Source organism: Saccopteryx leptura, chromosome 1, assembly GCF_036850995.1.
Source record: "Saccopteryx leptura isolate mSacLep1 chromosome 1, mSacLep1_pri_phased_curated, whole genome shotgun sequence".
NCBI classification, from domain to species: domain Eukaryota; kingdom Metazoa; phylum Chordata; class Mammalia; order Chiroptera; family Emballonuridae; genus Saccopteryx; species Saccopteryx leptura.
The window spans coordinates 15,619,861-15,635,382 of NC_089503.1; the positions used below are offsets into that span (position 1 = coordinate 15,619,861).

Here is a 15,522-nt window from a genome sequence, read left to right on the forward strand (position 1 = left end):
GCATCAGTTAATTGGAATTTACTCGTGTATGTGATAAAAGAGTGATTAGAGCCTAGAAATGACTGAGAGAGTTCCAACTGTAATATAGTTCATGGTTCCAATTTCTTTTGAAAAACTTTTTTGAATTTATTGGGTTGACATTTTAATAAAATTATGTAGATTTTAGGTATATAGTCTTATAATACATCATATCTATATTGTATGTTTATCACCCAAAGTTGTCTGTTTCTGTCACCATTTTACCCTTTTACCATCTTCTACCTCCCTCCACCCCCCTTTTTCCTCTAGTAGTCACCATAATGCTGTCTCTGAAGTGTTTTTTTGCTTAATCTCTTCACTTTTTTCACCCCTCGCCCCCTTCAGTGATTCCACTTCTGAGAATATATCCAAAGAAACCCAAAACACTAATCTGAAAGCATATATACACCCTTAAGTTTATTGCAGTGTTATTTATAATAGCCAAGATTTCTAAATAGCCCAAGTGCCCATCGGTAGATGAGTGGATAGAAAAGCTGTGATTCATTTATCCAATGAAATACTACTCCGGTGTAAAAAAGAAGAAAATCTTACCTTTAGTGACAACATGGATGGACCTGGAGATTATTCTGCTAAGTGAAGTAAGCCAATCAGAGCAAGAGAAAATTCACATATATGTGGATTGCAATGAACAAAACAAGGAAAATAAAAACTGACTCATGAATTCAATTTCTTCCCTTTATGTATAATAAAATTCCTTTTTGATAAACAAATAACTGTGTTTTCATTCCTAGCAACCAGAATAGGCTGATATCCATATTTCTAATGCTATTTGAAGAATGTATTGTAGAATCATTGTACAAGTACTTTATATTTTATCTAAATGATTTCATGCTTTCTTTTATTTTTCTATTTTGGAAAATCACTATGGCTTTCAGAAAGCAAACTTAAAAATTCAATCTTGGCAATTCTCTGAAACCAACTGATTGACATGACCTTTTTGAAATCTTTTAAAAAATATTCTATTTATTTACTTCTATTTGTGATTTTTTTTTACTGTCAAAGCCTTTCATTAAAAGCCACCCTAAAATTTCTTTAGAGTTAGATAGAACGAACAAAAGAGAGAAATGGCACCATGAGGGAGTGCTTCCGATACCTCTCCGTAAAATTTCTTTTTTTTAAATTTTTTATTTTTTTATTTTTTTTATTTATTCATTTTAGAGAGGAGAGGGAGAGAGAGAGAGAGAGAGAGAGAGAGAGAGAGAGAGAGAGGAGACAGAGAGAGAGAAGTGGGGGAGGAACTGGAAGCATCAACTCCCATATGTGCCTTGACCAGGCAAGCCCAGGATTTCGAACCGGCGACCTCAGCATTTCCAGGTCGACGCTTTATCCACTGCACCACCACAGGTCAGGCTGTCCCTAAAATTTCAATAAGTTCAATAACTAGAGACAGAAAATCCCAGGAGCATCTGAAATACAGGTACATCAAACAAAAGTACGATTAGGCAAAAAGGTGGCTGAAGATATAATCTACTCCGAAGGAAATAAGAGGGAAAACAGAGTATTCCAATTTCCTCATTGATCTGAGGAAGGGCTTCTTTCACTTGGAACTGAGAGGAAGGGAGGCCTGGGAAAGAGGAATAAGCTGGCTAAGGCAGAGATGTTCCAGCCGAGGAGAGAGTGTGCCTGCAGTTCAGCCTGAGCTCACCAATATGCAACTAACGTCAGCAGCAAACCCTGGCAGAGGTGCTTGAGTGGGTTGTTTGTGGAGACTCATACCAGAGTTTTGGGCTTTGTTTACAGCCGGTCTCTCAGTCGGTGAGCACGGGCAGTGTGTGAGTGGTTCCTCCTGGTGCCTCAGGTGTGGGCACCCATATTCCTGGATGGAGGGCCAGGTCCAAGACTGTCATCAGTGGCCTTTTGCATGGGCTGTAGCCAGAGTCTCTGTATAATCCTGGCTTCCCAAGCAGCAGCATGTGGGAGGTGCGCAAGAACCAGCTTCCCCACGCCCGGACCTCTCCGGGAGGGGCACCTCTGCCAGCCTTACAGGCTAACAAAGCACATTCCTGGGGAAGAGAACTGTGGAAGTGGTGAGGGGAAGGGCACACAAGCAGCTGAAAGGAGCCTGGCCCGGCTGGCTTACGCTGGCAGCTCTAGCTGACAAAGCCTTCTTTCCTAGGTCTGGCTGCAATCTAAGTGGACCAGGAGGAGTTACTTGATAGTTCTCAGAGCCTCTTGCTCTGAAGGCAGCGGCTGGGGCAACTTCCTGTCAGCCAATACAGGTTAAAAAGTACAGTCCCATGGAACACACCTCAGAAAACACTGCAGAAGTTGGGTGGGCTGGGCTGTAGGCTTCCCAACAAGGGAGAAGGCTGTGGAGAGCAGACTCACATAGTGCTGAGGCAAATTTAATTAGACATACCAGGGGAAGCTTAGAAAGGAGCCTGACCAGAAGTCAGCTCACTCCCCTGCCTGCTTAAGCTGGTAGCTCTGGTTGGCAAAGCTTTCATACCCAGGCTGTGCTTTGAACAGACCTGGAGGAAGGATTTTTTGGCTTTTAGGGCCTCTTGCTCTGCAGGCAGTGATGAGGGCATCTTCCTGCCAGCTGATACAGGTTATAAAGTGCAAAACGCCTGAGGAGAATAGACCTGCAGAGCGCTGAGACATACTAGACATCCACAGATGCTCATAAAAAGACACCTAAAAAGCAATCGGCTCCCAGCCCTGCCTGATTACACTGGTGGCTCTGGCTAGCACAGCCTTACCCAGAACCCTGTTTTGAGCAAAGATAAAGGCAGTGGCTGGGGCAAATTTACAACTCGGTCCCCAGGCTACTAGTTCAGGAAGGAGAGACTTGGGGAGAGGCTCAGGGAAAACAAACTCTCCCATTTTTTGAACCTACGAACACTAAGAAGCCCTGCCTACCAATGGGACTGTGGCCTGGTTTATGTCACGACCATAATGACACATTAACTGCAAATCTCTGCCTAAGAGTGCTACAAGGGCATAACCTGGGGTACAGCACCACCAGCCAAAAAGAGAGAGAAGAAAGAAAAAGGAAGAAGATAACCTCTCAAAACTAGAAAAAAATCTACTGTCTTTATAACTTTTTCTATTTTTTTTCATTTTCTATCTTTTTTTTTCATCCACCTTGGACATTTTATCCTCTTTCTGTTTTATTATTCTCTTTTCATTTTGAACTCCATTATCCATAGGTGTTACATTTTCCATTCATTTTTTTTTTTGTATATGAGACTTACATTCCAAAAATCTTAACTCTCTCTCCTTTTTTTTCTTTTCTCTTTTTTTCCACTCTCTCTTTTTGTTTCTTCTTTTCTCTTTCACTTTTTCACTCATTCAATCCCCACTCACAAACAAATTGTTTAATTCTGGATTCAAGTTTTTTCTTTGTGCCATTTTGTGTGCTTTTTACTTCACTTTTAACTTTCATAGCATTTCCCCCAACTCTGGCTCTTCATTCTATGCAGTTTTTGTTCCACATAATACAATAGAATTTGCATTTTTCACTGTATATTTTTCATTTTTCTCTTTTTCTTCTTTTCTCTTTTACTATTTCTCTCATTTGACTGTTATTTACAATCAAATTATTTTATTGTGGCTTTAAATTTTTTTCTTGTAGAATTTTGTGGGTTCTTACTGCATTTTTTGCCTCTTTGTTACTTCCCCACAACTCAGGCCTTCCATTTATGTAGTTTTTGTTCCACTTAATACAATGGAATTTTCAGTTTTTCAAATTTCTCAAAGAAATTTTTTATATCAACTCTTATTAGTGTTATTAACAATACCACACTCAAATGCCATTAACTAAAAAAAAATCAAATATCATGGATACAAAAGACAGAGATGTAGCTCAGATAGATGAGAAAAAATTTATAGCAAAAAATTTTAATATCTTGGAAACCTTGGAGTTAAATGACAGAGAATTAAAAAATGAAGTCTTAAAAATACTCAAGAATATACAAGAAAGCACAGAAAGGCAATTTAGGGAACTCAAAAAAGAATTCAATGAACTGAAAGGATACATCACCAAGAAAATTGAAACTATGAAAATAAATCAACCATAGATGATAAACTCAATTCATAAACTGACAAACAAGATAACAAGCTTAGCTAATAGATCAGGCCAGATAGAGGAGAGAATTAGTGACATAGAAGACAGGAACTAGAGACACTACAGAGAAGAGGAGAGAGACTCACAAATTTAAAAAAAAAAATGAGAAAGCCCTACAGGAATTGTCTGACTCCATCAAAAATAACAACTTAAGAATAATGGGTATATCATAAGGAGAAGAGAGAGAAAATGGAATGGAGCACATACTCAAACAAATATAAGATGAGAACTTCCCAAGCCTATGAAAAGAACTAAAGTCTTGAATTTAAGAAGCAAACAGAAAATCGAGTTATCTGAACCCTAGAAAACCTATTCCAAGGCACATCATAATGAAAGTGGCACAAACTAATGACAAAAAAATTTCTCAAGGCAGCCAGGGAAAAGAAGAATACAACATATAAAGGATGGCCCATAAGATTATCATCAGATTTCTCAGCAGAAACTCTACAATCTAGAAGAGAGTAGACCCCAATATTTAAAGTTGAAAAAAAGGAACTTTCAGACAATAATACTGTATCCATCAAAGGTATCCTTAAATATCACAGAGAAATAAAACATACACAGATACAAAAGAGATGAGGTAATTTATCACCAGAAAACCCCCATGTCAGGAAATACTAAAGTGGTTTTCCGACCAGACACAAAGAACAAAACAAAACAAAACTACAAGTAGAAGCTCTATCAAGATCACAATAACAACAAGATTAATCTGTGACAACAAAAACAAAAAAGGGGAGAGAACAAAGATTAACAGTAGCAAAGGAGGATGGAGTACAAAAGCACTCAAGAGATAATGTACTACAATGAACATGATATGTATCCTTTCTATTACTTAATGGTAACCACCCCTGAAAATACCACCTCAGAAGCACATGGCTTGAAAAAAGAAGTAACAGAGGAAAGAAGTATGGATTACAACCAAACAAAAGCAAATAATTGAAAAACAAAGAGAAGAACCAAACAAGATACAAAACTATCAGAAAGCAATATAAAAAATGGCAATAGAGAACCCTCAAGTGTAAATAATTACACTAAATGTAAATGGATTGAATGTACCAATAAAAAGACACAGAATAACAGAATGAATTAAAAAAGAAAATCCAACTGTATGCTGCCTACAAGAAATACATCCAAGCTACAAGGATAAAAACAAATGAAAAGTGAAAGGTTTGAAAACAATACTCCAAACAAGTAACATCCAAAAAACAGCTGGTGTAGCAATACTTATATCTAACAATGCTGACTAAAAGACAGCAAAGGTAATCAGAGGCAAAAATGGTAATTTCATAATGATACATTGGAGAGAGACTCATGAATTAAAAAAAAATGAGAAAGTCCTACAGGAATTGTTTGACTCCATCAAAAATAACAACTTAAGAATAATGGGTCTATCTCTTGAAAAAACATTGAATCAAGAAGACATAACACTTCTTAATATATATGCACCAAACCGAAGAGCACGAAAATATATAAGACAGCTACTGACAAACCTAAAAACAAAAACTGACAAAAATACAATCATTCTTGGAGACCTCAATACACTGCTAACAGCTCTAGTTGTTCATCCAAACAGAAAATCAATTAAAAAAATATTGACCTTAAATGAAACATAAGAACAATTGAATAGAATAGACATCTAAAGGATATTTCATTCCAAAGTGCCAGAGTATACATTTTTCTCTAGTGTACATGGAACATTCTCAATAATTGACCATATGTTGGGCCACAAAAATATATTCAACAAATTCAGAAAGATTGAAATTGTACCAAGCATATTTTCTGATCATAAAGCCTTGAAACTAAAATTCAACTGCAGAAAAGAGATAAACAAACCCACAAGAATGTGGACACTAAACAACATACTTTTAAAAATAAAAGCACAGATCAAAAGATACATACAGAAAAGAAATATAACATTATAACATATCAGAATCTCAGGGATGCAGCAAAAGCAGTAATAAGGGGAAGTTCATATCACTACAGGCCTATATGAACAAACACGAAAGAGCCCAAGTAAACCACTTAACTTCATATCTTTAAAAACTAGAAAAAGAAGAACAAAGGCAACCCAAAACCAACAGAAGAATGTAAATAATATAAATCAGCGCAGAAATAAATGAAATAGAGAACAGTAAAACTATAGAAAAAGTTAATAAATCAAGGAGCTGGTTCTTTGAAAAGATTAACAAAATTGACAAACCCTTGGCAAGACTCACTAAGGAAAAAAGAGAAAGGGCTCATATAAACAAAATCCAAAATGAAAGAGGAGAAATCACCACAGATATCATAGATATACAAAGAATTATTGTAGAAAACTATGAAAAATTATATGCCACCAAATTTAACAATATAGAAGAAATGGATCAATTCCTAGAACAATACAATCTTCCTAGACTGAGTCATGAAGAAGCAGAAAGCCTAAACAGACCCATAAGCAGGGAAGAAATAGAAACAACTATCAAAAACCTCCCCCAAAATAAAAGTCCAGGGCCAGATGGCTATACTAATAAATTGTATCAAAGATTCAAAGAAGTCTTGGTTTCTATTCTACTCAAAGTTTTCCAAAACATTGAATAAGAAGCAATACCTCCAAACATATTTTATGAGGCCAACATAACCCTCATACCGAAACCTGGCAAGGATGGCACAAAAAAAGAAAACTACAGACCAATATCTCTAATTAATACAGATGCTAAAATACTAAACAAAATACTAAAATATCAAATACAACAATACATTAAAAAATAATTCATCATGATCAAGTGGGATTCATCCCAGAATCTCAAGGATGGTTCAACATACATAAAATGGTTAACATAATACACTATATCAACAAAACAAAGAACAAAAATTATATGATCCTACCAATAGAAGCAGAAAAGGCAGTCGATAGAATACAACACCATTTTATGTTTAAAACACTCAACTAAATGGGTATAGAAGAAAAATACCTCAACATAATAAAGGTCATTTATGATAAACCATCAGCTAACATCATATTAAATGGTATAAAACTGAGGACTTTTCCCCTAAAATCAGGAACAAGAGAAGGTTGTCCACTCTCTCCACTCTTATTCAATGTAGTGCTGGAAGTTCTAGCCAGAGCAATCAGACAAGAGAAAAAAATAAAAGGCATTTATATTGGGAAAGAAGAAGTAAAAGTTTCACTTTTGCAGATGATTTGATCTTATACATCAAAAACCCCAAAGTCTCCACAAAAAGACTACTAGAAACAATAAACCAATACAGTAAGGTTGCAGGATACAAAATTAATATACAAAAGTTCATTGCCTTCCTATATGCCAACAATGAAACATCAGAAAACAAACTCAAAAAATAATCTCCTTCATGATTCCAACAACAACAAAAAAATGAAATACCTAGGAATAAACATAACAAAGAATGTAAAGAGCTTATATAATGAAAACTACAAAGCATTTTTAGGTGAAATTGAAAGAGATATAATGAAATGAAAAAATATTTCTTGTTCTTGGATAAGAAGAATAAATATAGTCAAAGTGACTATATTACCCGAAGCAATATACAAATTCAATTCCCATCAAAATTCCAATGTCATTTTTAAAAGAAATGGAACAAAAAATCATCTGACTTATATGAAACTATAAAACCCCCCGAATAGCCAAAGCAATTCTAAGGAAAAAGAACAAAGCTGGGTGCATTACAATACCTGACTTCAAATTACATTATGGACAATCAAAACAGCATGGTATTGGCAGAAAAATAGACATTCAGACCAATGGAACAGAATAGAAAGCCCAGAAATAAAACCACATATATATGGTCAAATAATCTTTGATAAAGGGGCCAGCAACACACAATGGAGAAAAGAAAGCCTCTTCAACAAATGGTGCTGGGAAAACTAAAAAGCCTCATGCAAAAGAGTGAAACTCAACTACAGTTTGTCCCCCTGTACTTAATTAAATTAATTCGAAATGGATCAAAGACCTAAATATAAGACCTGAAACAATAAAGTACATAGAAGAAATAGGTACTAAACTCATGGACCTTGGCCATAAAGAGCATTTTATGAATTTGACTCCAAAGGCAAGGGAAGTGAAGGCAAAGATAAATGAATGGGACTACTTCAGACTAAGAAGCTTTTGCACAGCAAAAGAATCTGACAACAAAACAAACAGACAGCCAACTAAATGGGAGATGATATTTTCAAACAACAGCTCAGATAAGGGCCTAATATTCAAAATATACAAAGAACTCATAAAACTCAACAACAAACAAACAATCCAATAAAAAATGGGAAGAGAACATGAACAGACACTTCTCCCAGGAAGAAATAGAAATGGCCAACAAATATATGAAAAGATGCTCATCTTCATTAGTGATTAGAGAATTGCAAATCAAAACTACAATGAGATAGCACCTCACACCTATTAGATTAGTTATCATCAACAAGACAGGCAATAACAAGTGTTGGAGAGGTTGTGGAGAAAAAGGAACCCTCATCCACTGTTGGTGGGAATGTAAAGTAGTACAACCACTATGGAAGAAAGTATGATGGTTCTTCTAAAAATTAAAAATAGAACTACCATATGACCCAGCAATCCCTCTACTGGGTATATACCCCCAAAACTCAAAAACACTGGTACGTAAAGATACATGCAGCTCCCTGTTCATTGCAGCATTGTTCACAGTGGCCAGGACATGGAAACAACCAAAAAGCCCTTCAATAGATGATTAGATAAAGAAGTGGTACATATATATTATAGAATACTACTCAGCCATAAGAAATGATGACATCAGATCATTTACGACAACATGGATGGACCTTGATAACATTATACTGAGTGAAATAAGTAAATCAGAAAAAATTAAGAACTGTATGATTCCATACATAGGTAGGACATAGAAATGAGACTCAGGAACATGGACAAGAGTGTGGTGGTTACCGAGGGGGAGGAGGAAAGAGAGAAAGGGGATGTGGGGAGGGGCACAAAGAAAGCCAGATAGAAGGTGACAGAAGACAATTTGACTTTGGGTGATTTGTATACAATGTAATTAAATGTCACAATGAGCTGGAGATTCTCAGAATCTATGTACCCTGATTAAACAATGTCACCCCATTAAAATGAATTGTTTAAATAAAAAAGAGAAATTGGCTTTCCTTACTTAGTTACAATATAATACTCAGCCATATATAAAATACACCTTTTGTATGTGAGGAGGACCTGTATCTTTTTTTTTAATAATTTTATTTTTTTAATGGGGCGACATCAATAAATCAGGATACATATATTCAAAGATAACATGTCCAGATTATCTTGTCCAATTATGTTGCATATCCATCACCCAAAGTCAGATTGTCCTCTGTCACCTTCTATCTAGTTTTCTTTGTGCCCCTCCCCCTCCCCCTTTCCCTCTCCCTCTCCCCCCTCCCCCTGTAACCACCACACTCTTATCAATGTCTCTTAGTCTCGCTTTTATGTCCCACCTACGTATGGAATAATGCAGTTCCTGGTTTTTTCTGATTTACTTATTTCACTTCGTATAATGTTATCAAGATCCCACCATTTTGCTGTAAATGATCTGATGTCATCATTTCTTATGGCTGAGTAGTATCCCATAGTGTATATGTGCCACATCTTCTTTATCCAGTCATCTATTGACGGGCTTTTTGGTTGTTTCCATGTCCTGGCCACTGTGAACAACGCTGCAATAAACATGGGGCTGCATATGTCTTTACGTATCAATGTTTCTGAGTTTTGGGGTATATACCCAGTAGAGGGATTGCTGGGTCATAAGGTAGTTCTATTTTCAGTTTTTTGAGGAACCACCATAATTTCTTCCATAATGGTTGTACAACTTTACATTCCCACCAACAGTGTATGAGGGTTCCTTTTTCTCCACAGCCTCTCCAACATTTGCTATTACCTGTCTTGTTAATAATAGCTAATCTAACAGGTGTGAGGGGGTATCTCATTGCAGTTTTTATTTGCATTTCTCTAATTACTAAAGAAGATGAGCATCTTTTCATATATCTGTTGGCCATTTCTATTTCTTCCTGGGAGAAGTGTCTGTTCATGTCCCAGGAGGACCTGTATCTTAGCATCATACTTATATGTCCTTGGCCTTAAACTATCCTTCTTCATGCTAAATTATAAATGATATTTTCTATTATGCTTTCTTAGTTTGTGCTTGAGACAAGAAAAGAGATACCCTTTATATCTTTATTTACTCATAATACATTAAAACTATTTGTTGATATAGAAAAAGCTGCACATAGTTAATATATATAATTTGATGAATTTGAACATATGTGTGCATCATTAAAGCTGTTTAAAAATGGGACACTAGAATCTATATAAACACAATAAATTAAAATCAAGAAAATCCATTAATAAAAAAACCCTAAAATCTAACATTAATGGAGATATAGCAGGTTAGAAGATACAGATCTCATGAGATTTATATTCAAGTATGGTAGATTTATTGTCCATACCTAATGTTTGTGCATGTATACACAGGTGAGTGTGTGTGTGTGTGTATGTGTGTTTGACACGGATATAAGAGGCACTCTGAAGATTATTAAAACAGGCAATAGAATATGGAATGGTAAGGTCAGAGAAGAGCTCCTTGTGGTAGTAACATTTGATCAGTACCAAAATTAAGATAATGTCTCACCAAAATAAGGTGAATGTCTGTGAAAGAACATTCTAGGGATGTTACAGTAAATACAAAGTCCTTGAGGCAAGATTCTGCTTGGTTTGCTAAAGGAATAGTAAGGAGAGAAATATATGTGGACCCGAGTGAGCAAATAATAGAAGGAAAAGAACTGAAGTCAGACAGGAGCAGCAGGTACATAAGCCTTGATGTTCATAAATGAGATTTGGAGTTCATTCTTTCACATCATCCCATAGAAGCTGTTCTTCCACAACTCCAACTGCAAGCTGCATGAGCAAGGGACAAGACTGAATTTGTTGACTTCCAGTACCAAGGATATTGTCTGTTCTATAAAACAAATTCACTACATTTTATAAAATGGATCAATTAATGAATGCAAAAACAGACATATTCTGGCAGACATGAGTAGTGGTCATATTTTGAGTGTAATTCTGAAGTTTGGAGGCAAGATCTGTACCATTTGATTTCTTGTGTTCAATGGAATCTCAGGATCACAAGTAGCTTTTGAATTTCTCTGACTGCCCCAGGGTATATGTGATTCACTGGGGAGAATATGGTTTAATTATCTCAGTGGAAAATAAATGCATGTTTTAATTTTGGATCAGCATGTTTCTAGCCTTAGACTTTTGCAGAGACTGAATCTCATGAGAATGCTCCCAACCTTAACAAGGTTGACTCTCTGCCTCAGAGTCAGTAGCAGCATTTTCTACTCTTCGTTAAATTTGTTACTTAATTCCACTATAACTTAGTCCTTTATTCCACTTACTTTTTCATCAAAACTATAAAATTCACAGTAGGGTACAGAAAATTTGTATTCCTTCAAAATTTTTAAAATGAAATGAAAGTAAACTAATAAACACCACTATTTCCAGTGACTATTTCTTAAGGACAAAAGGTAAGATGATTTAATTTATCTCAAAGTGTTCAGATACAGGAAATCTCCAAGAAGACTAAAAAAACAGTCAAGTAATTAAGACTAAACATCTCAACTGTAATGTGTCTGAAACACGGACTTTATTGTTACCAACTAAAGTAATGTAAATATTTTTTTAGAAGAGTGAAATTTAGGATCATTAATAAGAGATGAGAATTTTACAAAATATTTAAAAATCCACGCAGATACACACATGAATATATGTTCACATGTATATCATAGTGTATATATATATGTGTGTGTGTGTGAAACAGTGATATCTAATTTTGTGTAGAAAGAGTGCCAAAACTCCTGGTATATTTAATGCCTTCTGCAGAGCATTAAATAAAATAATTTTATGCCCTTACATGTACAGATTGGGAAAATGTTTCAAGAGGATGAGGAATTTGGTCACTGCTATAACCCCAGTACCTAGAACAGAAAAACTTCAAACTGCTTGTAGTATACATGAATAAATGGGTGATTTTACAAAGCAGAAAGAACAATTCTTCTCTCTATATTTTCTTAGCCATACCGGGTGGGGCAAAAGTAGCTTTACAATTATTTGTATGAAAAATAATACAATAATTACTAAATAATAACACAAGAATAAACTTTTAAATTTTTTATTTTTCTACTTTTGCCACACCCTGTATATCAAAATATAAATTTGCTAATTCAATGCTTTCTAAGGAAAATAATTCAAACAGCTGGAGGTCTTAAGTGACTATACTATATTGAATATTTATTTTCTATTTAGATTTCTGAGAAAAAGGGTATCAGATCTGAAGGATTCCCAGAAATTCAAGTTTCTTCATTTTTTCCATTTGAATTATGCCAATGACTTGCTGCTTTTTATATCTGATTTTAATTCCTGTTCTTTTTCTTTCACAAAACTTGGAAAATAATACTAAACATGCACTTCTCCAAAAAGACAGTTATAAATGTGTGTGTGTGTGTGTGTGTGTGTGTGTGTGTGTATGAAAGAGAGAGAGAGGAAGTTTGAGATATAGAGAGAAAGAGGCAATAGAGAAACAAGGGGGAAATTATTTATGTAGAAATTCTGATGTTATTGAAAAGAGAAGAGTAAGTTCCTCATAGATGAATTGATCAAAGAGTAAACGAGAAAATGGGTGGGATAAATGCAGAATCTGGATCGGACAAAATTCTTCAGTTTTCTTTGTGACTTTCATTTTCAAGAGATGAGAAAATGTCTTCCTCAAACCACACTAGAGTGACAGAATTCATTCTCTTGGGACTCACGGATGACCCGGTACTGGAGAAGATACTGTTTGGCATTTTTCTGCTGATCTACCTAATCACGCTGGTGGGGAATCTGTGCATGATTGTGCTGATCAGGACCAATTCCCGCCTCCAAACGCCCATGTATTTCTTCCTTAGCCACCTCTCCTTTGTAGACGTTTGCTTTTCCTCTAACATTACCCCAAACCTGCTGTATAATTTCCTCTCGGACCAGAAGACTATCTCCTATGCTGGATGCTTCTCACAGTGCTTTCTCTTCATTGGCTTCGTGATCACTGAGTTTTATATCCTTGCTTCTATGGCATTGGACCGCTATGTAGCCATTTGCAGCCCTCTACAGTACAGTACCAGAATGTCCAATGACATTTGTATTTCTTTAGTTATGTTCTCTTATATGTTTGGCTTCCTTAATGGACTCTCCCAGACACTGCTGACTTTCCACTTGTCCTTCTGTGGCTCCCTTGAAATCAATCATTTCTACTGTGCTGATCCTCCTCTTGTTATGTTGGCCTGTTCTGACACCTACGTCAAAAAGATGGCAATGTTTGTCGTTGCTGGATTTACTCTCTCAAGCTCTCTCTTTGTCATTCTCCTGTCCTACCTTTTCATTCTTGTAGCCATCTTGAAGATCCGTACTGCTGAAGGTAGGCACAAAGCCTTCTCTACCTGTGGTTCCCACCTGACAACCGTCGCTATATTTTATGGAACCCTCTTCTGCATGTACTTAAGGACTCCATCTGAGAGGTCTGTAGAGGAGTCCAAAGTAATTGCAGTCTTTTATACTTTTCTGAGCCCAATGCTGAACCCACTGATCTACAGTCTAAGGAATAAGCATGTGATCCATGCCATGGAGCAAATGATTAAAGGCCATCTCTTCCGTAAAAATGCAGTTTAGCCATCAGTTAATTGGAATTTACTCGTGTCTGTGATAAAAGAGTGATTAGAGGCTAGAAATGACTGAGAGGGGTTCCAACTGTAATATAGTTCATGGTTCCAATTTCTTTTGAAAAATTTTATTGAATTTATTGGGTTGACATTTTAATAAAATTATGTAGATTTTAGGTATATAGTCCTATAATACATCATATGTATATTGTATGTTTATCATGCAAAGTTGTCTGTTTCTGTCACCATTTTACCCTTTTACCATCTTCTACCTCCCTCCACCCCCCTTTTTCCTCTAGTAATCACCATAATGCTATCTCTGAAGTGTTTTTTTTGCTTAATCTCTTCACTTTTTTCACCCCTCGCCCCCTTCAGCGATTCCACTTCTGAGAATATATCCAAAGAAACCCAAAACACTAATTTGAAAGCCTATATACACCCTTAAGTTTATTGCAGTGTTATTTATAATAGCCAAGATTTCTAAATAGCCCAAGTGCCCATCGATAGAAAAGCTGTGATTCATTTACCCAATGAAATACTACTCCGGTGTAAAAAAGAAGAAAATCTTACCTTTAGTGACAACATGGATGGACCTGGAGATTATTCTGCTAAGTGAAGTAAGCCAATCAGAGCAAGAGAAAATTCCACTCATCTACCGATGGGTACTTGGGCTATTTAGAAATCTTGGCTATTATAAATAACACTGCAATAAACTTAAGGGTGTATATAGGCTTTCAAATTAGTGTTTTGGGTTTCTTTGGATATATTCTCAGAAGTGGAATTGCTGAAGGGGCGAGGGGTGAAAAAAGTGAAGAGATTAAGCAAAAAAAACACTTCAGAGATAGCATTATGGTGATTACTAGAGGAAAAAGGGGGGTGGAGGGAGGTAGAAGATGGTAAAAGGGTAAAATGGTGACAGAAACAGACAACTTTGCATGATAAACATACAATATACATATGATGTATTATAGGACTATATACCTAAAATCTACATAATTTTATTAAAATGTCAACCCAATAAATTCAATAAAATTTTTCAAAAGAAATTGGAACCATGAACTATATGTGGATTGCAATGAACAAAACAAGGAAAATAAAAACTGACTCATGAATTCAATTTCTTCCCTTTATGTATAATAAACTTCCTTTTTGATAAACAAACAATTGTGTTTTCATTCCTAGCAACCAGAATAGGCTGATATCCAGATTTCTGATGCTATTTGCAGAATGTATTGTAGAATCATTGTACAAGTACTTTATATTTTGTCTAAATGATTTCATGCTTTCTTTTATTTTTCTAATTTGGAAAATCACTGTGGCTTTCAGAAACCAAATTTATAAATTCAATCTTGGCAATTGTCTGAAACCAACTGATTGACCTCTTTGAAGTCTTTTAAAGAATATTCTATTTATTTACTGCTATTTGTGATTGTATTGTATAATGAAATATTGTTTGTAACTTTTTACCTCACATTTTTTTTACCTATTTTTTTTCTACTATTAAGCAACCCTTTGTTTACCCACTGATTTGTTGTTATTTTTATTGTACAATAAAGAAATTTATGTCTGGCCTATCTTTTCAATTTCTTTGACTAATCTACATATATGTTTTAAACCAAATTATTACAAATAATGTAGATTTAAAACTTGTTAACTTTTACTTGAGAAATTTCTTCATTTTTTCTTTCAAATTTAT

At 35.4% G+C, this 15,522-nt stretch overlaps 1 protein-coding gene across 1 annotated transcript; it reads left to right on the plus strand.

Annotated features, from left to right (window-relative positions):
* Positions 1-12,888: 12,888 nt before the first annotated feature.
* On the plus strand, positions 12,889-13,836 carry LOC136388628 (olfactory receptor 5M10-like). Its single transcript, XM_066360450.1, has one exon. The coding sequence runs from the start codon at positions 12,889-12,891 to the stop codon at positions 13,834-13,836; it is 948 nt and encodes a 315-aa protein (XP_066216547.1).
* Positions 13,837-15,522: the final 1,686 nt, after the last annotated feature.

Coding starts and splice junctions, on each gene's coding strand:
- LOC136388628 (XM_066360450.1), top strand. CDS start 12,889: ATGTCTTCCTCAAACCACACTAGAGTGACAGAATTCATTCTCTTGGGA.